Genomic DNA, 26,628 nt, shown 5'->3' on the forward strand with positions numbered 1-26,628 from the left:
ACAATTGTTGCTCAAACACCTCTACCTTAGGTACTCTCATTATACTTCTCGCTAATTTAGATAAAGAATTTCGAACAAATAGTTTTTCCTGCTGATAAAAAGAGAACACTTATGAATTGATTATTTGAACTGATTGATGTATTCTGGCAACAACGAAGAAAAAATGAAATGTGCAATTAGAAAGATAGAAAAAGAAAGGAAGGAAGAAAAGTCAAATCCGTAGCAGGTTCGTCGTCGGTTTTAAACTAAAGCCGGTTCACTCCCGAAGGTTTGTTCAGGGGCACTTGCAGGCACCAGTGACTCGGACGTCGACGAGCTTGGTGACGGTAACGATGGAGACTCGGGCATCGAGAACGATGCTAAAAGAAAAGAGTTAGCGGTTTGTTCAATATTATCCTATCTCGACTTACTCGGAGGCCATGTTAATTTCTGGGGCTTCGAAGCAGATTTCGTCCTTGGCCATTTTGAAAAATTTGCTTTATCGATATATCTAGAGTTGATATATTGAATATGCCACGGATGCGGCTTGATTTTATAGTTGAAGCTTTTACGATGTCCCTCGGAACACAGATCACCAGCGCCGGGAGAGGGCGATGAGTGCGAAGTGGATAAAACAAGCGGCAAGGGAAGAAGAACCTCAGTTGATTACTCACAAAAACTAAAACTTTATCAATATGCCAAAGAACGAGATTTGCGTCGCTTCCCCCGAGGTCGTCATGCACGGAGAGTAAGTTCACACCCTTATTTCAAAAGAAAAGCTAGCCCACAATGTTTTTTTTTTAATAATTTTTAACCATTTTATTTCAGCATCAACCTCCATGCCCAGGTCGCCGTCGTCACCAAGGCCAAGCTCGATGATATCTCCATCAAGGGCGACTGCAAGTGCGATTAAGAAACTTCTTTTTTCTTTTTCTATCTTTTGTGTTTTTCGACAATCGACTCCGTTCTGGACACTTTTGCGCCCCTTTCTGCAATAGGTTACTTTTGACTCTTGCGCGGATAGGGAACGCTTTGTGCTCGGCGCGGTTTCGTGACAAACCTTCTTTTCCTTACCTTTTCAAACCTTTACTGTTTATTTACCACTGATTTTTATGGCAACAACGGACGATAAAACTAAAAACTGTTGTTTTTTTCTTTTTATGCAGGAAAAAAGATAGGATTAACGAGTTATAGATTTCCGAAAAGATTTTTCGCATCTTTGAAATCATAGAAGACTCTTGAAACTAATGAAAATTTGGTCACTCGAGACTCTTTTAACGATCAAAGCCTAGACTTGGACTCATAATTTATAAGTGATAAAGGAAGATCGTAAATAAGGCCAGACATCGTGAAAAAAAGATGGCGGGCAGGAATACGTTTCTTAGCGGATTATTTTCAGTCCAAGTAGCAGAGAAAGACTGCGCCTGCCAGTAAATCTATATTATATAGTCTATATAATAAAGACTTTTTAGCAATGACTTATGGGCAATAAATTATGGCAAATAAGTATGAGCAAATTTTAATTTGGGAGAACTATCAAAATCGATTTATGTCAAATTCTTGAGCACACTTTCAAGAAATGTATGAAATAAGAAGCGGCAAGTCGACTGGATACGTCAAATTTATCAAGAACCCGCCGATGATCGAGGAGAAGCCGGTTTTACGAGCGCCGCTTTAGCGAATGACAAATTTGATGAAACAGCTATTGAACTTGAGCTTCTGAAAATACTAGCTCATCTATTATTACAAAATGCTGGTCAAAATTTTGTCTGCAAAGAAAGATACGGTCATTGTTTTAGAATCATTCGTTGTTGCCGGTAAAAATTCAAATCGCATAGTTAAACAGTTGAAGGTAAGGAAAAGATGCTGAAATCATTGATTTTTCAAGTCAAACAGCAGGTGTCAGAAAATGCAGAAGTAAAAAACGATCGAAGACAATTTCTTAATCGCACTTGCAGTCGCCCTTGATGGAGATATCATCGAGCTTGGCCTTGGTGACGACGGCGACCTGGGCGTGGAGGTTGATGCTAGAATAGAATTGTTAAGTTATGCGATGAAAAATGTTTTTAGGCAAAGGAGACTAAGGAAAAGTAGTGGTACTTACTCTCCGTGCATGACGACCTCGGGAGAAGCGACGCAAATCTCGTTCTTTGGCATTTTAAATTTGTTTTTGGTTGTTCAAATTTTGACAATTTTTCCAGTCTCCGACCCTCACATTTATAGTGGTTTCATATGTCGCCATCTACATGCTCCCATCTAAGAGCTAGAGGACCGTGGATGCTGTCAATTAGCCGGCATGTCGTAAAACATTTTAGATAAAACACGCGCTCAGACTAGAATTCATCAGTTTATCCTTGATACTCAAAAAAACTTTACCAAAATGCCAAAGTCCGACGAAATCTGCTTCGAAGCCCCAGAGATCAACATGGCCTCCGAGTAAGTCTTTTAAATTCCACGGAAGATCAAAGTTCTAACTTTTCAATTCTAGCATCGTCCTCGATGCCCGAGTCTCCATCGTCACTGTCACCAAGCTCGTCGACGTCCGAGTCACTGGTGCCTGCAAGTGCCCCTGAACGACACCTGTCTGACAGACACTGATTGCAATTGGCTAACGATCGGCTAACGGAACTGACAAACGATTCTTGCTCTCCTTTTATATTTCTACCATCTTTACAGATTCATTATTTCATTCGTTGTTGCCAAATAAATCAAGTTGTACAAAAATAATATCTCATTCTCGTCATTTCTCAGAACTAAGGAGCGACAAGCAGGTGATTACTAGGTTAGATCTTACATCTTCGTGTTAACCCCGCGACGTTACGAAGTAGTATTTGGGATAAGGCAATTAGCCCAGCAGTTCTGGACCAGAGTATTTGGACCAGGAACCCGAAACCAGATGTAGACGATGGAATATTCTAACATGGTTTACATAGCATTCAATAATACCCATTTTATACCGAATTATCGTGTTTTTGATGATAATAGAATTTCTTTGATCAATCTTCCGGCGGTAACTTTTATGATGATAAATGGATAACTCGTAATTCGCAGCACCAGATCGTCGAGAATGAAGATCATTAATTTCTTTGATGATGGATTAACAAAAAAAAAATAGTGCTTACTTCGGCATAGGCCACGTGAGTCTATTCTAAACGCTTTTCTAGGTTTAAAAAGGAGCTCTTGCACCTGAACCTCTTTTTGACAAATGAGCGCTCAAGCTAAAAGGGTCGCGCCAGGCGCTTGTGGTCGCCTCAAAGGAATGCAATACGATTTCTTCTCTCCCTTTTGCTCACGTGTCTTGACGAATACAGAGGACGAATGCGCATGGCTTTGGAGTTTCTAAAGTAAAAACCTCATCAATTTGTCTGTCTTACGCGGCCGCGATTATGTATTCAGGAGGCTGTGCACATGTGGCTGTCAGCCCTAGCGAAGGAGAGGCTTATTTTTACTTGGCCAGCAAGGACATTATCAGTTTTGAATTACTGTCAGATAGACACACAAGGTAACTGGGTAATTATAATTTTTGCTGAAGTCTAAGCATTGTTTTGAAGTACAAGTGTAGTAGATAACTCTTTCTAAAAATACCATTGCTTTCAAAAAAGATTTTTTGTATTTTGCCATATTGTTAATTTCTGATGGGCCTTTAATTTGACCTCCGATGCAAAATTTCGATATCATCCCCGTCATAAGACGAGTGTTGCATTAGATAAGACGAGGGTCCGGAAAATTGATAAACGAACCAATTTAACGAGCAGCTCTCCGTCTTTTTTTATCATAGAGGGGCTGAGTTGAACATCCAGACGGTATAAGTAGGCCTCGGACGAAAAAAAGACGATTTTCACCATCCGGTCATCGTACGGGAATAGGAGTGGGCTCATTCGAAAGCTCTTGATAAGGGCTTTCTTTTTGACCGATAGAAAAACTGGGCCCTCCCTTTCTGTTTCGAGTTATTTTGAAAAATAATTTTCGAAGCTTACCTTCAAAATCAAATATCTCGAAAAAGGAGGACAAAAAGAGGACAAAAAGAGGACAAAAAGAGGGTCCAGTTTTTTTATAAATCCAACAGAAAGCCCCTTTTAAGAGCTTTCGAATGAGCCTACTCTTGTTACCCTACGACGACCGGCTAGTGGTGATGATTTTTTACGTCCGAGGCCTAGGTATAAGGGCTCTTATAAGGACCGCAAACTCGACAGTGTGGAGATCCGATGGCGGACATCGTTAAATGCGAATTTTACTTAGATTTTCTCAGAGATGTTACTTTTATTTTATTTTTAAACGTCCTCTATCTTTTGTTTTAAAATTATTGTTCAGCCAAATTCGTTTTTCTTTTTCAAAAAAATGAACAAGAACAACCTATCAATCCAGACCGAAAACCGAGTTAACGATTTGCCCTCACTCTTATTCGCGGATTTCTACGCTAATCTAAAATCGAAGAACCGCTCGATACAAGAAAGCTTCTTGTAGCATCAACATCCGAACAATGTCATTTCACTTTTGGTATTTGATTTTAGGAACCTCTAATGCTTACATTCTAATTCGCGATGGACTTTCCTTAAGAGCCCGCTTTGTATCGCAAACACTGTCCAACCAGGTCGTTAACAAAAGGGCGTCTAAACACTGAGAAGAATTCAATGTCGACGTGTTTGGAAGGTAGCTAGAGATGAGCTGAGGGGATATTCTTATAAGCAGGTGACTTTAGTGCGGCGAAATCAAAGCAGCTGGCTTCCGCCAAACACGTTTCAAAGTCGCACAAGATTTGCCCGGTGCTGTTCTACATACTCCCAAGCGCACTTTTCTTTCGCGGTGGCGCTTGAAAAATCTCAAGCGACTTTTCTTAATTTGACTAAAAAGTCGCGAAAGATGATTCAACCAAATCAAAATTCATAATTTTAGAAACTTTTTAGTTCTCTAAAAATATAAAAAAAAAGAGTCAAAGTCAGTCAATTTTCCCCAAAAAATCGACCTCCACCCCCTTAAAATCGCAAAACAAGCCCTTGTCTCATAAATCTCGAACCGCAGTTGAACTAAGACAAATCAGCAGGACCGTTGTTGTTCGATGTTCAAACACCAGTTTTATGCATCTTTTGCATCCACCGAAGCAACCGGCTTGCAAGTTGACTTGCTTGTTACGTATATTTTGCACCGCAAAAGGAGCTGCTTGAGGAAATGCACAATAATGTGATAAGAGTTTGTGAGGTCGCGGCGATAGCGTAACTCGATTTAGAAGGAGCAATAGGTTCACTCAACCGGGTGCTTCTTATCTACTGTAATTTTTTGAGCCCTGCTGATGCTACTGTAGCTCTTTTTCTTTCGTAATCAGCGGAATGAAGAGAGTCGATAAGGATAATTTTAGAAACAGAGCGATTCCAGATCTTCATTTACCATTTCTTTCCAATACAAAAATAAAGAAAGAGAGATCCATCTCTTGAATCGTCAGTTTTCAAAATTACTTCATCGCTTCTGATAACTTATCAGTTGAAGCTCAAGTAACATTCAATCTTTATCCGACATTTTCTGAAAGAAAGATTCAGATAAGTAATCTGAGATAACTTCTTTTTTGTAGACGAAGCTTTATTCAATGATTGCCTTTACTGAGTAAGAGTCAGTAAGTATAGACAAAACTGGGACGTATATTGCAAAAACTTCAAAGATAACGAGGTATTTATATGTCAACTGGTGAAATTCCACTAAATTCGAACGGAAATGTATCTTGTCGTTGGATCAATAATTCTAATTTCTATTCCAAATATATTCGTTAATGGAATGACAATTAATCCAGAAATAATTGATGGACATGGGTTCAAAAAACTCTTTTGGTAAAAATAGCTTAATGGCCTTCTTGTTGGATAATTGTCAAAGAATGAACCTTTGGATCATAAAACCGCGTCGGATCTTTGAAGTTAGCGAGAACCAAGGATCGTAAAGCGAGTTCTTATTGATTTCGCATTTTTCAGCGGGAAATACCCCCGCGAGGAAGCCCGTAAAAGTACCACGCGCCCATGTTGGCAAGCTGGCCTAGTCGGCGCCGGCGAATCGTAAAAAGGCCCGTTATATTTATGGAGGAAGCTCTATTTATTATTCGATTTTCGGAATACGAATTTATTGGACACCAGCTGGGCCATCTGCTCGAGTTCAGCAAAAATGGCAATCCATAGTTAATTTTATTGGGACCGAAAATACTAAAACAAGCATTTGCCGGGTTTTCTTCTGATTAAATTCCAAGGAGAAATTCCAAGTTTGTGTGTGATTATTATTAACACAGTGAAGAAATTCCAACGAGGTGGAACAACGTGGCGATTGTGTGGAGAAGTGATTCTAATCCCGTCTTTAGGCAATCTTATCACAAATACACAAGTCCCAGTTCTTTGAGTCCTCTTTATCGGGGAGGGTCAGGACTTTCCATGAACTTCTTAGAGTTTCAAAATAGCCTTGTTTTTCAAACTTGTCGGCCCTTTCCTTCCAAAAGCAAAGAAGGTCTTGGAGTTTGAAAATTATTGCTTTTAAATAGATAACCATTTGGGATGCCAAAGTAGTCACATGATTGTCCAGGGCTGACATCATAATCGTCTGAAAATTGCCAGTAAAGTCGGTCTCACATTCTTGCATTATTTTCACATTATGGCATTTGCGAATCTCCGTCCAATTTTCGACATCCTCTTTCGACTGGACTCTTATTGTAATCGGCAAATGGGAGAGATTAGTCATATGCACGTTTTTCGTAACATTTCTTTCTGTCGAATATTGAGGGCCAAAATGCGCATGTTAGGGAAGAGACCTTTTAAAAAGCAGAATTTATTGGGGTTTGAAAGATGGAGTCAAGTGCTGAATTAGATCTGGGAAGGATACGGTATTTGCTCGGCCAAATGAGCAAGCGTGGCGATTTTCGGGCAGTGACACCCTTATTTTTTCTGACAAAATGAAGGTTAAAAAGGCGAAGATGCCTAAATCAAGATAAGTCTGCTTTTTCAAAAGAATCTTCGGGGCAAATTCTGACCTCAACGGAGGCAAAAAAGGAAGTAAATCGGAGAAGCAGCAATCAACCCGTTGAAAGAAAAACAGAAAACGTCGCTTATCGCTAAAAGTTTTGAAAGTAGAAAAAGTCAGAAAACAACTCCGCTAAGCCGGAAACTGAGACGATAAGAAGACAAGACTTGAAAGGGACTCTATAAAAATATTAGCTCATCGGCGAAAAAAAGAGTGATTCTGAAGCAAGATCAAAATTTGCTTATTCCATTATTATTTTGAAACTTGCTCTTCATTAAACCCCAAATGCTCTCAATCTTTCTGTGAGTCAGCTCTCTTTGCCACTTTGTAACTATCGATTTTCTTTTTTTAAACATGCGTCAAAACAGTAATTACTTACGAGCAATACACTCGAAAATCCTCGAGATTTTTCTCCGCGCAAGGTGCAATTTTCTTTTAACTCCGCTAATTCGCCGGCTTCTGAGTTTCTGAGTTTGAAAAAGTGACAGTTCAAAGCACCTCTGAGCTTGGAAATGTCTATCCAGTGACGAGTTAAACTCTCGGGGAGATCCTTGGAAATGGAATACGGAGGTACAAAGTAGTAAATTGGAACGAAAATCTGTAATCTACGGATCAATCAATAGGATTGACATGGACAAGGAAACGACCACGCAATTGATTATTATGGATTGAACAGCTGTCACTTGAATTTCATGACTTCTTACGTGTACTGGATGAGTTTTGTTCATTATAGACTATAATTTATAGTAAAATTTTTTTTGAAAGTAAATGGCCGATCCTTCGTCCTTATCACTTTTCACTCGAGTTCTATATTTCAAGTACGAACGATTTATTTAAAATAAAGAAAAAGAGCTAGAAAAAGCGCTAGACGGCCAAAGAGGCACGCGGTTTCCCGTTTTTCTCGAAGATGGGAAACTAAAGAGACCGCCGCAAATTATCTCGGCGAAATTTGAATTCTCCTAACGATCCCTCAAAAACACATTTTTCTCCCATTCCGGATCTTTTTGCTCAACGTTTTTTATGATGACGCATTTGTTTTTATGATTATTATTTAATTCAGTAAATAAATAAGGGATTTACAGAGTAGAAAGTCGAAGTAGCGGGAATTCTTGCCGTAGATTTTCTTCTGACTCGAATTTCAATGATTCGTAGCTTTCATCAGCTTTATTAAATTTTAGATTTGCGCAAATGTAAAACTTCGAGAAGTCATTTTAAAAATGAGTTGCACTTGGTTTGGACCTCTTTTTAACCCTTCAAATGGCCAGAAGAGGGCGCCAAACACATTTGATTCTCAGCGGGATAGAATCAAGATCTGCCCTGGTTCGATGGTTTTCAAGCTACTGATTATCATCTACAAAGAGCTAATTTGGTTCGTCCCAAAAACTAGTAAAAACGGAACAAGTCTTTCTACGACTTCTCCTTGGTTACATAATTTTTCATTTTAAAAACCACTAGAACCTGAGTCGAGATTTTGGGTCTAAGAAATCACAACGTGATAAGGATTTGATAAGAGGAAGTCATTTATGCCCCCAATTGGCGATTTCCCGAGGTGGTTATGTAACTCATTTCAAATCGAAGATGCGATCATTTGCTGCGAATTCAAGGCACGGACCTGGCAGTATCTGATATGAAGTCAGTTGCGAGTTCCAAGTGACGTTTCCACTCTGAATGCAAAGTTGACACCGAGTTACTAAGACTCTTGTCGCTGCTTTGAATTTTTTCCTCTTTCTTTTTTTAAATTCTGTTCTGCTTAAAAGTTATAACATTCTTACGGCGAGACAACTACTGTAAAAAGAAGGAATGTCGAGTTCAAGTGCTTTTTTCGAAATAAAATGTAAATAAAAGTGAACTTGACGCCATCTGAGAATCCACGTAACTTGTGGAATTATTTTTAGCGTGAAATATCACTGTGGTTGTAGTACAACTCTCCATGCTAATTTCAGGAACAGCTCCCTCCTCAGCTCGAGCTCAGACAATTTGATAAGCACTAGCGTTCGCCCACAGCCCTGTATTAGAAAAAAACCTCGATTGTGGTCAAAAATAACGCATCCGCTTTAATCAGCAGCCAGGGCCAATTTCGAACAATTTAAAAATTTTTGCCCTTACCTCGAAAAATGAGCGAACTTGTGGGTCGGCCTTCTTTGAATCTGAGCTAGCAAAATACGATCATTAAATTTTGTGGATGTGAACACTTTGCTACGGCCCTTGAGTTGACGGGTTAAATTGAAGAAGTCGCCGGCGTCGATTTCCGGAATTGGTGGTTTTGGGTCTGAAAAAAACACTATTTTTGTGAATTTGAAAATTTAATTAGCAATAATTTGCATAAAAAAGGATACTTACTAGCACTGAGCATTTGTCTAGCTCGTTCCTTGTCCGTTGTACTCTGTTTTCGTTTCCTGAAAATGTTAGAAACAATTTATTTTGAAAGTGTGGAAGTGAACAAGTTTGGATTCGCGTGATTTTTCGAAATTATGCGAAACACGTGTTCGATAATATTGAATCCGTAACAAGCTGTGAATCCATTCTTAGAACACTCGAAATCTGACTAATTCTTAAACGATCAGCAGGAGCAGTTTCTTATCGTGTTCAAAGGTTACCAAAGGAGTGCGATAAGCGACGAGGGGTTAAGGGAATTCCCTTACACGCCACAAGTAATTTTACAACATTCTAAAATCATTATCGAACTCTTTGATAACCTCTCATTCTTGTCCTAATTGTTAAAATATTCGTCCTAGTTTCTCCAAAAACAACATAAAACATGAACGTTAGTCGATTGTGCAACACTTAATTTTTGAGCAGATATATCAAAGAAGATCATATTTTACGTTTTTACCGTTTATATGAGCTTCGCTACAGGCCTCGTCATCCTTTTGACATTTCGCTTTTTCTTGCTTTTGTCTTTGTAAACGATGAGAAATTCCAGTGTCAAAATTTTTTACCACGAAGATATTTCACACGTAAATTTGAACCAGTATTGGTTCATTGTAAACACGCAATGCTGGCTAATCAGGTACTGATTGCCCTGTATGTTACAGTTCTACTTGCAGAAGAATTTCTTCTCCGCGCTTTTTCATTCTTGAAATCGCGAATTTCAAGAATCAAAGCTGATTTTTGGCCATTTTTTTCTCACAATTTTCTGAATTGAACGATCGTCGCTATCAGGTGTTGGAAACTGTATCTGAAGAAGAGCAAGCAGGGGACGACCATAACCTAAAATCGTTGATTTTGAGAAGATTAAAGGTATTTTGATTTTGAAGCGCCATAAAAACTATTTCAGACTTTTTAATGAGATAAAGCGGTCGCTGTAAAATCATCAATAAAATCAGCCTCAATGAAAGAAAAAGGCCGACATTCCTATGATTTGAAATGAAGATCACGTTTTTGTTATTTCTTGTGACGTGAGATAAAGTAACCTGCCCGGACGCTTTAGGACAGTGATCTTTTTTCGAGGGGATCTGCTTCACTTCAGGACGGAAGTGGCACGTGACGCGGCCGGACAGATGAGACGTGCTCGGAAAAATACCACCAGAAAATGGTCGACATTGGGATAGAACAACTTCCGCAACTTACTCAAAGTCAAAAAACGAAGCAGAGGGAAGGCTTCAAACCTTCCAAAACCGGAAAAACTTTTCGGAAAACTTTCTAAACCTGTCTTTTTTGATTAAAAAATGACGACAAATTTGAGTAAAATTTTTAACCAATCAGATGTCCGCATTCAGCCGCTAGTCCAATCAGATTTTAGGAAAAACTTGAGTTATTTTTCGCATTTTTTGTCGATTTGGGTATGTAAATTTTTCATCATTGACTCAAGTGGAGAATAACTGCGCTAAAAAGTCCTCAAAAAAGCTTATTCAAAAGCTTAAAAAGCTCTTAACTTGCAAATTTCAATGGAGATTTATTCGATGAGCCCCCGAAAAGCAAGCTCTTTTATTTATTGTTGGCTTTAATCTTGCCTTTGGGAAACTTTCAAAGCGCAGGTCGCAGTCCCTTATCTCTTGTGCCTAAGGTTCCTTAATTCGCGATTTGTCGATTTCAAATCCGCCACAAAGACGTATTGAAGGGATCTTTCTAAAGCACAGATAAGGGATTAATTTATAAACGTGAATGGAGACACTCTGTGAGCTAAATAGCTACCGGTTGATAAAAACTAGCAACGAGCCGGGCGAGTCGGAATCTGACTTGTAAATCCGGAAAGACACAAAGAATTTAACGAAACGCACTTCAAACAGGTGAATAATATGATCAGGTTTCTCGCTAAATAACTGTATCTTACCATTGACCACAAGGAGACAAAAATAGCAGCTGCGATTCTCTGCATCGGCCACTGACTGACAGAATCTTCTGAATCTAAAAAAGTAGATTTGAGAAAGCCTCTTTCTTCCCCCGTTATTTGCGGCGTTTTGAAAATTAAACCCAAAAGATGTGGCCAAGGGAAGTGATTAGTATTCTTAATCTGGCAGATTTAACCACGTGACGCTCGATGTGAGGTTGGAAGAAGGATGCAAATGAATTAAAAAATAGTCTACGGTAGATAATCAACCCTCGGCCGAGTGGCCTGTGCTGACCTTTTCGGTGCAGCTTACAGTTAACTTATCCAAAGATGAGTTAACAATTTTTGGCGAAATGATATTCACATTTTTTTTTTCGTGTAAACGTTCAAGTTCGCCTGAGCTCCTTTTTATAAAAAAATGGCCAAAAGGGAGGCTAATCCAAGACGTGTCAAATAATGGTCAAAATGCGCGAAGAGGTTAAACAGGCGCCTCGGAATCCTCCTTATCATAATCTATGTAAAGTGGGTCGTCTCCTTAACTCACAAATCATAATCCAAGTACGTGTTCGTGTTTCTCAACTCGACGCCCTTATTAACCCTTTTGCTCAGACTGCTCCCAGACAATTGCAAAAATTAATACTGCATTAGCTCGTGTCATTTCTCGCTCGGTCACTCTTTCGAAATCTTGGAAGAAAAAATATAGCAGGAAACGATGATTACGAGCTGGTTATTGCTAAGAAACGTGCCTTGAGTAGCTTTTTAATTAGCCTTTTTTCGATATCAACAGCTGCGTATAATTATGATCGGTGCATTATAAGTAACAACTTGCACTTATAAGCATTTCTGATTTTCCGAGTGCCCCACTCTCTAAGTTGATTAATTATTATTGCAAGGTTCCAGAAAGCCAAAATTAAATTTGGAAATAAAATCTCGTGCCAGCTGCTTTTTATCCCTCCAGAAAAAAACTCGTGATTATCGGATCAAAAGGCCACGTCTCTCTCCATTTTTTAAATTTACCCATCTCAGGTGCTTTCTCTAGCTTCATCCTTTCTTTCTCTTCTGAGCTAGTAATGACAGAAGTTGGGCTAAAACTCGAGCAAAATATGGGACCCAGTGCGGCTGAATCTCTTATTCAAAAGGCCGTTCATAATTGAAGCCGGGTAAAAAGCAGATCTCGAGGCCAATATTATTGACAAAATAATCAAATTAAAATTAACTTTCACTTACCTTTACTGTCGTTTGCCATGTTTATTTTCTTTCTGACTGTAGGTTTATCTGTTTTTAGAGCAGAAGGACGTGTCAGTAACGAAACGGAATAAATAACTCGATTTTCATCTGCCACAAAATAGACAAAAAATCAATTGAAATGAGTGAAATGCATTTCAAAGATTGCCCAAGCTCAATAATCCCGAAATAATCTTTTTCAAGCAAGATTTATGTACATGTCTTCCTCTCACCGATGAATTTATATAGATGCACTTTGACACCTGACGAATGAAGGGTTGAAATGTGTACATTCATTTGAATAATGCAGTAAAAGTTATACTTAACAATTTCTGGCCAGAAAAGGAGTGATAGTTGAGGTATATGTCCGTTAAAGTAGGAACACGCTTTTCTAATATTTGAACTGTTATTTGATTTATTAAGACAATCGGGAGTTCACGGTCCCCAATTTACGTAACCCCTCATTGTTGTTGTTCCCTTATTTACCCCAGGTAAATACGAATTTAGCTGATCTTGTTTGACTGACTCTAATTCCATCAATTCCGATATTGAGAAAAAAATCATAAATGAAAAAATGATTTGGGACTATTTATTCGGTACTCAGAAAGCAGACCAAAGGAGCGGGCAAAAACGAGTAAAAGTCGCATCTAGAATTTTTGGAGATTTGCCTCGAGTAGCTCAATAAACGATAAGAGCGCGATTTGCGGAGGACTCCATTTCAGGTCAGTTCGGAAATCCCCCCTCGAAGATAAACAAAACCTTAAATTCCCTCCTTTTTGATAGTTATTTTTGTTTTCTTCCCGCTTCTTTTTAATCTTTCTTCAGCCTTCGTTTTTCGTTGTTCTGTTACTTTCTAATTTCATTATTCAGAAACCGCCCGCTCGAGGATCCACAGCAACTTCAGTCTGTTGAAATAGAATCCAAAGAAAAAATCCGCCGGAGCGTACTCTGCGGTAAAGAAGGTCTCTGGAAAGGAAATTCGGCTAAAGAAAAATCATCTTTTTCATAATAATGATTCACTACAAAAACTAAGAATTTACCGAGTTACAGTTCCCCCGGATGCGCCGCAAACGATCCTGGCATGTTTCGAAAACGGGTTGAAAATCTCACGTGACCGCGTGGTCTGCGGCCTGCCCCAGCTGAGTGATTACAAAAAACGAACCTTTATTACTCTAAATTATGCTTCGATCGACAACAAATGGCCGTCATCTTCTATTTTCGCGAAAATAGACGAAAAGCATTTAGAACGCATATTTTTCGACCCCCTTGCTCGTTTTGTAAACTTCAATTACAATTTTTCCATAATAATTATTCCCCATAAATCATCATTTCTGGGTGAAAATAAGGGTGGTCTTAGGTCGCAAAGGAGCTAAATTTATGTCAATTGCTACCCACTTTCTGACTCATATTTAAATTCTAGACAAAGAACTCTGGTTAGGGTTAGGGTTAGGGTTAGGGTCAGTCATGTAGTCATGTCACTAGTCATGTGGCTAGCTTTAACCCACCCGGGAGTTCTGACCCTCTAAGTGCTCAAGAAGGTGTCCTTTTAAAAAATTCCAATCTTTTTAAACCTCTTTTTTTCGATAACGCTCCAAAACTGGATTTTTAAAGCGTCCAAGACTCCCAATTTTCTCAAGCTGTCTTGACTCACGTTTGTTTTATCTGTTTTATAAAGCTTATTTCCTCAAGACTTGAACTCACCGTTTAAAAAAAGGGATAAGAATTACGAAAGGTAGCGCGAGATGCGGTAATTTGTTGGTTTAGTTATCAACTGGCGCGCGTGAGGAAGGTGTCCTTTACAATTCAAGGGGGCCCTTAATTTCGCTCAAATAACTTGCTCGAGCTCAAACACTTCATGCGGCACCTGGCCATTTTCAAACTTCTAAAGGTTCTTCCTAGAATTTCGGCGCTTATCATATAATCAGATTATAATCCTTAGTAATAGAAAAGCTTTTTTTGTAATCTCCGGAAGTCCGATGGAACGTACAAAACAATCACTTATGATCAACTAAACGAAGACATTCAAATGGCTGCGAAGGCCTTTCAAAAAATGGATCTCCTTCCAAAAGAAGATAAATTCGCCATTTTCAGTCAAAACTGCTACCAATACGACGCTGCTATTCTAGGAGGAAAGGTGTCTTGCTTAAAATTACCGTAAAATGCCTTTAGAAAGCTCTAGGTTCACAAACGTTGACGGAAAAGTTTGTCGTTTGTGACATTCCCTCGGAAGAGAAAAAACGAGGAGGAGTTAAATTTAGAAACATCTGATCGTGCTTCTTTGCATATCTTTTGCAAATTGTGTTATGGAAAGTTTTATGGAAATTTTCGGCAAATTTTAAACCGCGCCCAGCGTTTTTTTTCCTCAACGACAAGGTTTAGAAAATCGAATCAGATCACGTGGGACAAATAGAAATGCTTATCATCCATTTTCTATATTATCCTTTTATTTTTATAATAGTCAAAATTGTCATGTGAATTAAGACTTGAGAATGCTAAAATCGTTTGAGCTTTTTCGCAAGGGCCAAAATAGAAATAATGGAAGAACAAAGTAGACCCTTTGTCCACTCTTAAATGACACCTCCTGGCAGGCTACTACCGCAACTTGTGTAACGTCAGTCCAGGGATACGTAACGCTGTGGTAGACTCGCTCTTTCCACTCCAAAAAATCAAAGTTCACGCGCAAAACAGTACTCCTCGGCGTGACAAAAAAGTGTGAGCAGTTTTCCTTCTGCTTATCGCATTTATCGGGGTTCTGGAGGCTCCCTCCAGTCGGTATGTATGGGCTGCAATTTTCAAGAGGAGATAAGTCCACCCGACCAAACGTAATTCTGCGGTCGCCTCATCCTTTTTTTCGTCACCGCTGCACGCGATGGTCAATTTTTTCCACTTTCAAAAAGCCAGAAAAAATCTACCGATAGTTTATCTTCTCAACTACTGAGGCGTCATTTTTTGAAAAGAACTGTGTTTCAAAAATTCGTCAAGGTATCGATGGAGATATCGGTGAATATTGATAAGTGAGTTAAGGCCTCGAAAATTCGCATTTCCTAAATTGGCCAGGTTTTGGTACTTCAGAGGTTCCTAAATGCCCTCAGGGTACGTGATTACCCCCCCCCACTATCAGTAGTCAAAATGATCCCCAGCTTCTGGGGATTCTAAATCTGTATTATACTCCTACCCGACTATGCTAGAAAAAAAGCTCAATTATTAGTGATTTCCCCTACGAATATTGATCTCTTGACCATAATTTTGGGTAAAATTTCTGAGAAGCCGTATTTGGTAATTTAAGAACGAAACGCCTAATTTTCAGTAAAATATTATCAATCCCACGTAAACCCTCCACGATGCCCATATCTAGCGATAAAGGCTATACTAAGACTTTGTAAGTACATAACGTTATCCCTGCGATAAGTCTCTACGATACGCTTGGAAATGATGCTGTCAGGTATATCCTTAATCACATCGAGGCAAAGTGCGTTTTTGTTGGAGACGAAAAGAAGCTCGATGCGATTTTGGAAATTGCCGAAGACTTGCATTTCTTACGATTCATCGTGACTTTTGAAGGTCTTTGGGTGGCGCTTTCCGTATTCTAGAGCCCTCTTCATATCCCCTTACATGAAAGTACATGAGATTTGAACGGATCTACGCCCTCGTTAGACGATGATTTCAAAGGGAATTTTCCGCCCACCCAACTTACAGAATCTCCTTCCAATAAAACGAACACGAATCATGGAAAGATCAAAATCATCTCCTGGGAAGAGTTTTTATCCTCCGGAGCGGATGTCAATCTTGTCGAAAGAAAACCGTCTGCCAAGGCATATAGTTTCAATACAAAACAGTAGAGGAGAGTCTTAAAATCAGCGTTTAAATTTTAAAGCTCATGATATTTTATTTAATAAGTTTTAGAAACTAAACTCAGGACATTGCGACGATCAATTATACTTCAGGGACGACGGGCAACCCAAAGGCAAAATTTCATGCTTCATCTTAAATTCTTAACTTATGCAATATCATTTTTTATGGGGAAAACATAATTTTATATGCTCCTCATTACCCGTGGCTAAAACAGTAAGCCTCGCTAAGTGTAATTTCAGGGTGCTGTCTTGTCCCACGAAAACGTTACAACCCTGGCGCTGGGAATTATCACGTGGTTCCTCCCTCAGCCCATCGGCTACAATGAAAGATGGTTTAGCTACCTGCCAATGGCGCATGTTTTCGAGCGATCTGTCAGGTTTGTGTTTCTCATAAAGGGGTTTGATTTTTGATTGGACTTTTTATAAGGACTACTGAGTCTACGCCTACTTATCTAAACATTGAGCCAAAGGAAGAGCACCTTCCGGATTCCACCAGGATCTTGCTCCTTGAGATCATTGGTCACGTGGCTTGCGCGGTCAAATCCTAAATACCATATTTATTTAAGCTTGTGATTTGCGATATTGCAGCTAAGGCGCTTGTTGAGTAACGTTTCCTTTGAAGGTGTATCATTTTCACGGTGGGGGCGCAATTTTGGTTTTCCTCCGGTAATCTACTGAAGCTGCTCGATGAGCTGGCCATCGTCCAGCCGACTGTCTTCGGCACTGTTCCACGTGTTACGAACAGACTTTATGACAGAATCAAGGAACTAGCTCTTAACATCAAAATATTCATCCGTCCCAATTTTTACACTGAATATGCTCTGTTTTTTAATGTAAGAAAAATTCGGTTTCGGCAAAATAATAGTCTATCAACAAATAATCTCAGGATAGTTAAGGAGGCACTTAGTCTCTGAAACTTATTGCGCTAAAAATGGATTTACCAGGACAACCCTCATCAGACGTATCTTGAGCTTCGACAAGGCTGCTATGGCAGAGAGTCCTTCAAAGAACTGGCTGATATCTTTTGCTCAAAGTGCAAAGCGAAACCTGCTGAATCGTGGTATAGGAAGGTCAAAAAATAAACTGATAAGAATCTTATCAACGATGATAGTCAAAATAAAGCAACTAACGGTCGTTGTTCTTGTATTTTGCCAACTTTAACTACATTTTCTAAGCGACGGTGTTAGAAATCCGTTAGATATAGTGTCAAGCAAGAGAGGATAATACAGCTGTAATTCATTTAAATATAGTTTTGACCTGACTGCAAGTGACTCGCGAGACTTGGTGGGACTACTTTGTCCTGTCGAAGATTCAGAAGCTGGTGGGCGGCAAAGTGCATACATGGGTATCTGGAGCCGCGCCGCTAGTAATCGGATGCCAAATCGCCTCTTAGAGTCGCCGGATAAGCCCCTCCACACCTTGTTTAACCCTAAGCCGCCATTACACTTCCGCAAAGATGGCCACAGCGCCACGGAAGGTTTAGAAAAGTGTGTGCTTATCGATTCTACTGTAAATCCGAAAAACGAACGAGCAAAAACGAGATTCGTAAATCTCGCTTTAGAAATCCTTCCCTGTAGTCAAAATCCGTCCTCGGAATAATCGTGGAAAAAGTAATGATAGGGATTCACGGCTTTGAGCCCTAGATTTTTCTTCTATCCATAAATTTTCGTGTTATCGGCGTAGCTTAGGTCTCAGATGACCTGTTTGGTCGAAGATAGGTGAAAAGAGTTTAAACTTTATCAATTTATTTGGAGTTATTATTAACGCTTAAATTTGAATAATTAGTAATTATTTTAATTTGTCAATCCGTTCAACAGACCCAAAAGTCCGCGCTTTTGTCCGCGAAATTTTCGGCTGCCACGTGATTGAATCTTACGGTACAACGGAAAATGTTGGCTGTGGTTGCGCCACAACTTTTACCAATTTTACCGTCGATGATGGCTCTGTCGGTCCCCCGCAGCCCTGGAATGAAGTAAAGCTGGTGTCTGTTCCCGAAATGGATTATTTCGCGGAAGACAATTGTGGCGAAATTTGCTTCCGAGGGGCAAATACGATGCTGGGCTACTTTAAAGAGCCGGAGAAGTAAGCACGATTTGGTAATGTCTAAGTAAGAGTGGGCAATAAGAGAGGAGCCTGAAAGGTGAGCCGCCTGAGCCGTCCTAATTCTTTTGAACCAGTTATCGAACGTGACACCAGCGTCTGATCCATCGGCCCGAGAATACCCTTAACTCTTAAAACGGGCTCAGCTCCTCCCAGGACACGGGAAGGCATTCCCCGGAATCGTATATCATCTTTTTATCCAGATCATTTAGGACACGGGAAACGATTGACAATGACGGCTGGCTCCATACAGGAGATATTGGAAGATGGGACCAGTATGGAAATTTGCACATTTTTGACAGAAAAAAGAATATTTATAAACTTGCTCAGGTATTGTTACTTAGCTAATGAAAATTTTAACCTTTCATTTTGTCATTTGATTAGGCTTTTCTTTTATTTTTTAGCAGGAACTGTGCATAAAACAATATTATCGTGCCAATATCCCGTTATATCACTCGTTTTTGTGTTAAATATTATGTCAATGTTTCGAAAACACCTAGAAACGGATGGCGAATCGGCCGAGAGGAATGAGTAGCTTCTTAAAACACCGGATCTTTACTTTTGTGTATTCGAGATTAAACTGTAGTTGGAATAAGTCTATCCGCTTGACCATAAAAATGCGCCCGGGCGCTACTCGTGAATTATTAATTCATTTAGGGAGAATACGTCGCTCCAGAAAAGATCGAAGGAGTGCTTGGAAAGCATCCTTTGGTAGAACAAATTTTTGGTAAGCTTTTTTTTAATGATTTTTCTCTTCATTCTTCGTTAATTTTAGTCTGGGGAAGCAGCTATCATCACTACAATGTCGCAGTTTTGGTTTTTTCAAAAGAAGTGCTTCGGAAAAAATTTGGCAGCGAGTCTGTTAGTTTGGAATCGGACGAGTTACTTGCTTGGGTTCACGCTGAAATTGAACAGTATGGGCGCTCAGAGGGATTAAAAGGATTTGAAATTCCAAAAAGGATCATCATGGAGCAAATCGCATTCACGGTACGGCCAGCGTTAGAAAAAGTTCTAAAAAGGAAATTACTCATTTGTTCAGGTGGATAACGGGCTCCTAACACCAACGCAAAAGGCCAAACGCCCAGCAATCTACAAGAAGTACAAACCGCAGATTGATGATTTGTATAACAAATAAACTTTTTTAATAATACTTGAGTTTCGTTTGATTTGACAAGAGATTTGCGAGCACTTTTAAAATTTATTCGAAGAGAGTGGCAGAAATGATAGTCAGATAAACAAATCTCTGTCTCAGCTCGAAAAAGTCTAATCAAAATTGAGGTTATTTTCGGCCAAAATTTGGGGATGGGACTGGAACCGACAAAAAAATTTCAACAAATTTTGCGTGGAAATTTTCAACCAATCAGGAGCCTGGATTCAGCAAACCGGCCAATCAGCAGCCGATTAGCCGCCCACGCAAAATTTGTCGAAATTTTTTTGTCGGTTCCAGATACCATCCCCGAAATTTGGGCAGAAAACACTGTAAACTCAAACTCATCATCGGGTTCTTGATTTTTTAAAGGTTCCACTTATCAAGTAATGGGCAAGGGGACTTTTTCTTTGAAATTTCTGTAATGAACTGGTTCAAATCGAACAAGAATCCAACGACGTTGAACCTTGGCCACCTTGGCCCGGCGTTGCGGTGAAATTGCTACTCGTAATTATTCCATCGATTTGAAGAAAACGTGCCATCGAAGCTCAATTTATGATTCAATCCACATTCCATTCCCCGAAACTCTCCACTTTCCTCAAGCCAGCATTGTCAGGTGGCAGCGCTATTTCGCATTTTTGCGTCATTAATCGAATCTGGCAAAATTTCGTGAGAGTACCAAAACGAAAAGGCTGACAAGAAAATGGCCGTTGCGCATTGACAAGTTAATATTTTCTGAACGTGTTCAAGATCAATTTAAAGAATCCGCCCAAGCCCTAAAATATATTTTTAAAGCAGTTTTAAGTGGCAATTTGCGGCTGGTAAATCCGGCCGAGCAAGAAATTCAGGCGCCTTAGTTGAAATACAAATTATTTAATTCGGGGCTTAATGAGGCGCCGATTTCCTAGGCTAAGTCGTTTTTCATTCTAAACCTTAATAGTGACGCAAATTGGACTTGATTGAGCTCACGTTGTTTCTTGAGCTCGATTACTGTCAACGTGAAAAAGAGCCCACAGTTAGAATACTGCAACGAGCAAATGAAAAGATAAAATCTTAATTGACTGAACTTCGACACCCCAAAAATACGAGAAGCATTCCAAACATCCTGAGTGGATGACATCCGCCCGGGCTCTTTCGCGGTCGAGCCCTTGAAACTGTTTTGAGCAGAACTCGAAATGGACTGAAAAAACAAGCACCTCCTTTTTGATCGTTCCTAAAAATATCTTCGTAAAAACTGCTTATATTTGCGAACTTTCTTTGAATGAACAGCAAAAACTAGAAGTAAACAATTTTAGAAAATGATAAAATTGATGAATATTTCGTTTTAATCTTGACAAGTAGCGATAAGTAGCGAGATTGAGAATTTTATCCTTGATTTATGTTTAACGGCAAAACGTCTGTTTGGAAAATCGGAAATATAAATTGATTTTTAAAATTTATTGGTTCTTTTGAGTCTCAAAATTTCAACCTGAAAATTGCAAACAATAAAACACTTACAAAAAAGCTCGATTTTTCTTATACAAACTCGATTTAGATATAACTTTTGTCGATCAATTTGCAAAAAAAATGAGTTCATTATTAATCAAGAAAGTGCTAGAATGCATTGTCTTCTACATAATCTGCAATTCAAAGGCGTTTGCGATCAAATAAACACGAAAACATAGATTGGTGGGGGGTAAGCACAAGGCTAAGTTTATTGAAAGAAAAAAATCGACGCTATGTTCCGCAATTGCTAAAAATAAGCTAATTTTTGTGTTGATGTTCCTCGCAGAACTTTTGATTAAAAATGTCAAAATTTAGCTATAAATAAACCCTATTCGGATCGATAAAGAAGTAAAAAAGGAAGAATAGCAATAAAGAAACTACAACCTCGAAATTTTTCTTAATTATTTTTACTGTGACACCGATTGTATCATATTTACAAGAATTTTGCGAAATAAAATCTTATTTACAAAGAGCGTCAATCGTTAAGATTTTGAAAAAAAATGTTCGAATTCGAATACTGGAAATTTCTTATTCTTAGTTTCTCCAAAAACTTCTGGGAGCTCGAAAGCCAGATTTTTTGGCGATGAAAAATGCATTTGTCCTGCTTGAAACTCGTTCTGTAAGAAACTGTATTCAAGCAAGACTGCATGCATTTTTAAAAGGGGAAAAACTCTGCCTTTTGGGCATGTTTTTAATCATAATTTTTAACAATTAGTTATTTTTAATTCTAATTGAGAAAAAAACGTATGTGCTTAATTTGTCGAAACAAGACAAATTTCCTTCTGTATGTGGTTTTGTACAGTGAGGGTCAGGTTTCATACCGAAAGCGGGTTAAGTTGAGCTTAACTCGTTTTGGCTTCTTTTGAAAGCTGAAAGTGTGTTTTTCGTGATGATGATGATGTGAAGAGCAACTTCAGTTATTCAGAAGATACTGCTAACTTAACTAGAATCGTGTTATGCGAGGGAAGATTTAAATCAATCAAGAAAGAAGACATGAAAAGGAAATATTTCATATCAACCCCTCTTGATAAATGAGAAAGAAAAATTCTGGTCAGTAAAAAGCAAATAGCGAGCCCAACTTACATGAAAAAGTGTTAGGTATCTTCTTTCTTTCCCTAGAATTCTAGCAAAGCGTTGATGTTACCTTATCGGCGCCAATCAGAATCAAGCGTTTAGAACAAGTACAAGGTACAGTCATGAAGAATGAGGTAGAAAGTGTCGTCTGTCCAAAACAGTTGGAAAATCAATTTACAGGTACATCCAGGATTTTTGAGGGGCTTCGCGAAATAAAAAGCCTATTTTCGCGCTCTTACTCGCCCCTTAGTAAGATGAACGCAATTTTTTCAAATACGCTATCTTGTGTTGATCCAAGGAGCCAATCAGAGCGCGCGGGAACAGATTTTTGATTGGTCTGCGAATTTTTGAAATTATATTGCAATTTTTCAATTTTGAATTCGACCTTTTCAAAGCAATTCTAAAAATCTATCCCAGGCTCAATTAAAAGTGATGAGCTTTTTAGCTTGCCCGAGCTTTTCGGGAGAAGAAAAATAAACTCAATAGAAGATAATTTACAATGAAGATAATGAATACCTACACGCGTAGCTAAAAAAATGCTACGAAATGCTAGAATAAGGGTTTATAGGCCTGGATTAATGTTAAATTGCTGTTGGACTTCTAAGTATTTATCGACGACAGTGCCAATTTCGGGCCGCGAGAGGGGCTCGTCCAGCTTGCATTCTTGATGAATTCTAGCGTTTGGGTCTCATTTTTATCCAAACAAATATTTTCTGATATTTCTGCCAGACGAACGAAAACTTGACACAGTACATTTGAAATGACCTTATCAATTCTGACCGAATATAAACCCCTTAAAATAATCAGAAGTCCTTGCCTCTTGATTTTTTGAGACCGCAACCTGTAAAGTTTGTTCCATACGTCTGTTGCTTCTTCTGATTCGCCCAAAATCGCTTTGGTGATGTCCGGAATCTTCCAAATATCAATTTTCTCCGTGTAAAAGATGCCTAATCCGCATTGTTTTTGTTCTGGAGGCACCAAGCAGCCCATGTTTTCTGTATCACCTGAATGTCAAGAGAACGGGGTTCATTTAAAGTTATTATTTAAAGTTATTAAATTAATTATCAAAGCATTATGATGAAAGGAGACTGATTAAGGTTACCTTCTATTTCTGAGCCGCCTCGGATAATGTTACAGTTACATCTGACGGTTCCATCCTGGGAAGCAGCAATGAGCTCGTCCACGTCGTTGAGAACGACTTGAAAGTCATCCGTGAGGAGAAACTAGAAAAGTATGGTAAGTAAGAGAAACCTTATGTTTGTTATCTCAAATCGCGATCTGCTTTCCTATATGAATTTGTTGAACATTTGTTCAAATATAAATTTTCGAATCCTTCTTCTGCGCGAGAAAAGGAAGAATTAGGTTTTCAAATAACCTTATGACTTGGGTTTGCTTAAGGAGGGGGTCGACGAGAATCGGGATTTCCGTGACCAAAAATGCGGGAAAACCTGATAAGATAGGCAAAATCTGATTTTACTGGTGGATAGAAAAGGGTTTTAAAAATCAGGCGGTGAAAACTACAAAAAATTTTGATCAGAAAAAGTCGGTTAAAAATCCCGTCAAAGTAGGGCCATTTCGCGAAAATGCACTAAAAATGGTCATTTTTTTTACAGTTTTTTTCATTTCGACCCTTTTATCTAATCTTTATCAAATGATTTTAGGCTCAACAGATGCGGGAGAATCTGTAGATTCCAAAAATATAAAATTCATATCCTGACTATGTGTATAAGCGAAATTACGATCACCCCTGAAAAAATTCTCGTCGACCCCCCCCTTAATGAGTCTGAATATGAGGACGAGTTAATAAGAAATTTAGGTGCTGGCGCGTGGCGCACATGTCAATGGTTAAGGGTGGAGACGTTGCAAAATGCAAATTTGACCGGACAGAAACCGACGTAACGCTGACTTGGATGGAAATTGTATTTGTCACACGCGCCCACCCCAAAAAAGAAAAAAAAATCGCGCAACTTGACAAGCTCTTGGTCAGCTTTTCGATTGAAGATGATTGGAAAGAAGACCGAAAATGCGAAAATGCAGAAATTATTGTATCAAAATCAGCCAAAATTGAATATCAAGGGCGAAATCATCAGCTTGTAAAACGATAATCGAACGAACGAGTCCTAATGTGCGTACTTTCTGGGCATTTCTGCCAACAGATATTACACGTGCTCATGTGCTTCGACTACGCTTGTTCAAAAAAGAAGATAACAACACTTTTCATCGAAAAATCGAAAATTTCTAAACAGCCATGGAAATTCAATACATCATGAAAAATTATTGAAAAATTGCAATTTTTGACCGATTTAAATCTAAATTTTAGCAAAATTAGGACTTTTCGGTCATTTTTTATCAAAAACTCAAATTTTCGAAGGCGATTTTGAGTGTGTTAGAGTCGAGATAAACCCCCAAAAAATGAGCCCTCAAATCGTTTTCTTTGACCTATTACATCCATTTCCGGGGTCAAAATTATGAAAAGTCGATTTTTGATTTTTCGAAAATTATTGAGTCAATAATTTATTGACGGGGAGAGGGGTCCTTCAATGATCTTTGTCATTTCACATTTCATTTTTATAAATAATAAATAATAAGAAAATTGTCTCTTAATAATTTTAAAATTGAATATCTAAGGGCGCCATAAATTATGGCCCATAATACCTGTGAAAGAGTTATTTCCGTCCTCGAAGCGTCACAGAGAACTCTCGGTGCTCTTGGCACTTGAGTGTGGAGCTTGTTGACAACGTCGAGGTAGCTCATCACAACTCTCCAGCGGAGATCGAGATCGTTTGGCAACTGGCTGACGGACAGAAGAGAACCAAGAGAATGGTATTGGAGGACTACTTCTGGCCAGGCCGGTTCTTCGCAGACTCCAATCAATTGGGCAACAACGCCGGTTTGTTGAAGGTCGATCATCGATTCCAAATACTGGTTGAATTTAAAGCGCTTTACTCGGGCAATAACGACAGCGCTTCCGTTTAAATCGGCAGTGTAGATCTAAAAGCAAAAATTAAGTAGTAATAATGCTCTTCTTAGAAAATATGATTGACGTGATTTTGATTAAAATAAAACGAATAATTTAGGAACGGGCAATTCCGGACAAAATTAAGAAAAATTATAAGAAGACAATTTTTGCGAAAAAAAACGGAAAATTTTCGGAAAAAAAGCAAAGAAGGGTCAAAAAGCCATGAGAAGCACTTCCTTGACAATTCCGGATATTTGGCGCTTTTGCCCGAAAAAAAAAAAAAATTCTAAGAATTGTCCGACTTGTCTTTATTCGAATAAATGTGCTATTTTTGCTTTTAACTTACTCGTTTAACTCCGCCACCACCAATGAGATATCGATCTTTCGTCGGCAGTTGCTTTTTGATTTGGGTGCAGTTGAGACGAGGTCTGCATTCCTTCATTCCAGGAAGCTTGAACCATCCTTCAGGACAGCCCACGTGACAATCGTAAACACAGTCAGTGCGGTTCTGGTAGATTTTTAGACGCTCTGAAAGAGAAAATTTAAGCATAAATATTAATTTTTTATTGGTTTGATTGACGAGTTAATTCATATTAAGATTAGAAAACTTAAATATAAAATAATTTTAGGTTAGTTGATTCTACGTGATTTATCAGAAATGAATATTTAATAGTTCAATTATTTTGTAACAATTTTATTAACAAGACGAAAGGCCCTTTAACGAAAAGCCTTCAGGGGACCTCACTTTCTGACAGTTAAGGGGGTAGAGCACGAAATAATTGTCATTGAATTTTTTTTATGATTTACGAAAATAAAAAAAAGCTTACCATCAATTCGACGATTGACCTTGGCGCGCTCGGTGTCCCTGACTTTTCGAATGCTTCCAGACTCGCCGGGAAGATCTGGCAGAATTGGGCAGATTTCAAAGTCAGGAAGCTCAAAGTCATCGTTGGGCAATCTTCTCGCGCTCTGGATCATCATTTCGTGAACAAACGAGTTTGGCTCCTGCTCGGCGCCAAACTTGTCGGATTCCTCGTCAACCGAGGAAAGCTCACTTGTCGTTGTCGATGTTTCGACTGTCGTTGAGGTTTCTGTTTCTGTTGTTATTTCAACATCATCTGTAGAAAGCGGAACTTGCGAATTTTGAGAAGCGGCATTTTGAAGGAGACTTTTCAGACTCGTGCTCACGTGACTCGTGTGCCGCAGCGAGCCAGGTTCGAATTGCAGCGAGTTACTGTCAACGAGGTTATACAATTACTTAGCTTACAAAAAAAACAATCTTAATTTCTGTTTTCTATTCCGCCCACTTCTTAGTATCTTAGAGTTATACAGAGGAAAAAAAGCAGCATTATCTGAATAAAAAAAGTTATTTTTTTATTATTTATTTTTCATTAGAATAAAGTCTCGAAAAAAATATATCTTATAGAAAAAAAAGGCAAAAAAAGGAAAAAAATGAGTAAAAATATGATTGCTTAAGGTGCAAAATTTTTCAAAAATTCGAATTATTTAACCCATTCCTGTCATCGGCAGATCTGCGGCTTCGGGAGAAATTCGC

At 38.8% G+C, this 26,628-nt stretch overlaps 2 protein-coding genes and 5 long non-coding RNA genes across 8 annotated transcripts; 3 read left to right on the forward strand and 4 right to left on the reverse strand.

Annotated features, from left to right (window-relative positions):
- Window positions 1-116: 116 nt before the first annotated feature.
- On the reverse strand, window positions 117-481 carry LOC145697312 (uncharacterized). Its single transcript, XR_014133866.1, has 2 exons — window positions 411-481; window positions 117-359 (listed from the first exon to the last, which is right to left on the reverse strand). It is a non-coding gene; the product is annotated as an uncharacterized LOC145697312 (long non-coding RNA).
- LOC145697313 (uncharacterized) lies at window positions 411-1,120 on the forward strand. The gene is made up of 2 exons (XR_014133867.1): window positions 411-727; window positions 808-1,120. It is a non-coding gene; the product is annotated as an uncharacterized LOC145697313 (long non-coding RNA).
- A 652-nt stretch (window positions 1,121-1,772) lies between these two features.
- On the reverse strand, window positions 1,773-2,295 carry LOC145697005 (uncharacterized). Its single transcript, XR_014133841.1, has 2 exons — window positions 2,084-2,295; window positions 1,773-2,006 (listed from the first exon to the last, which is right to left on the reverse strand). It is a non-coding gene; the product is annotated as an uncharacterized LOC145697005 (long non-coding RNA).
- Window positions 2,162-2,706, forward strand: LOC145697006 (uncharacterized). The gene is made up of 2 exons (XR_014133842.1): window positions 2,162-2,415; window positions 2,468-2,706. It is a non-coding gene; the product is annotated as an uncharacterized LOC145697006 (long non-coding RNA).
- Window positions 2,707-9,112: 6,406 nt separating this feature from the next.
- Window positions 9,113-9,886, reverse strand: LOC145700462 (uncharacterized). Its single transcript, XR_014134211.1, has 3 exons — window positions 9,797-9,886; window positions 9,304-9,359; window positions 9,113-9,232 (listed from the first exon to the last, which is right to left on the reverse strand). It is a non-coding gene; the product is annotated as an uncharacterized LOC145700462 (long non-coding RNA).
- Window positions 9,887-15,539: 5,653 nt separating this feature from the next.
- Window positions 15,540-19,543, forward strand: LOC145698305 (long-chain-fatty-acid--CoA ligase 1-like). The gene is made up of 14 exons (XM_081775504.1): window positions 15,540-15,550; window positions 15,867-16,018; window positions 16,154-16,269; window positions 16,374-16,421; window positions 16,549-16,685; window positions 16,931-17,131; window positions 17,205-17,368; window positions 17,577-17,692; window positions 17,870-17,918; window positions 18,126-18,390; window positions 18,621-18,738; window positions 19,066-19,135; window positions 19,184-19,395; window positions 19,448-19,543. Exons 1-14 carry the CDS (start codon window positions 15,540-15,542, stop codon window positions 19,541-19,543), a joined length of 1,755 nt encoding a protein of 584 aa, XP_081631630.1.
- A 1,677-nt stretch (window positions 19,544-21,220) lies between these two features.
- Window positions 21,221-26,330, reverse strand: LOC145697023 (protein O-mannose kinase-like). Of its 2 annotated transcripts, none has more exons than XM_081774159.1 (7): window positions 25,901-26,330; window positions 25,420-25,601; window positions 24,770-25,105; window positions 23,217-23,337; window positions 22,956-23,109; window positions 22,185-22,788; window positions 21,221-21,978 (listed from the first exon to the last, which is right to left on the reverse strand). In XM_081774159.1, exons 1-6 carry the CDS (start codon window positions 26,052-26,054, stop codon window positions 22,677-22,679), a joined length of 1,059 nt encoding a protein of 352 aa, XP_081630285.1. In that variant the 5' UTR covers window positions 26,055-26,330; the 3' UTR covers window positions 21,221-21,978; window positions 22,185-22,676. The 2 variants fall into 2 exon arrangements, with proteins under 2 accessions (XP_081630285.1, XP_081630286.1); XM_081774160.1 differs by having other exon boundaries at window positions 21,221-21,983; window positions 22,124-22,788.
- Window positions 26,331-26,628: the final 298 nt, after the last annotated feature.

Source organism: Oikopleura dioica, chromosome 2, assembly GCF_907165135.1.
Source record: "Oikopleura dioica chromosome 2, OKI2018_I68_1.0, whole genome shotgun sequence".
Lineage (NCBI taxonomy): Eukaryota > Metazoa > Chordata > Appendicularia > Copelata > Oikopleuridae > Oikopleura > Oikopleura dioica.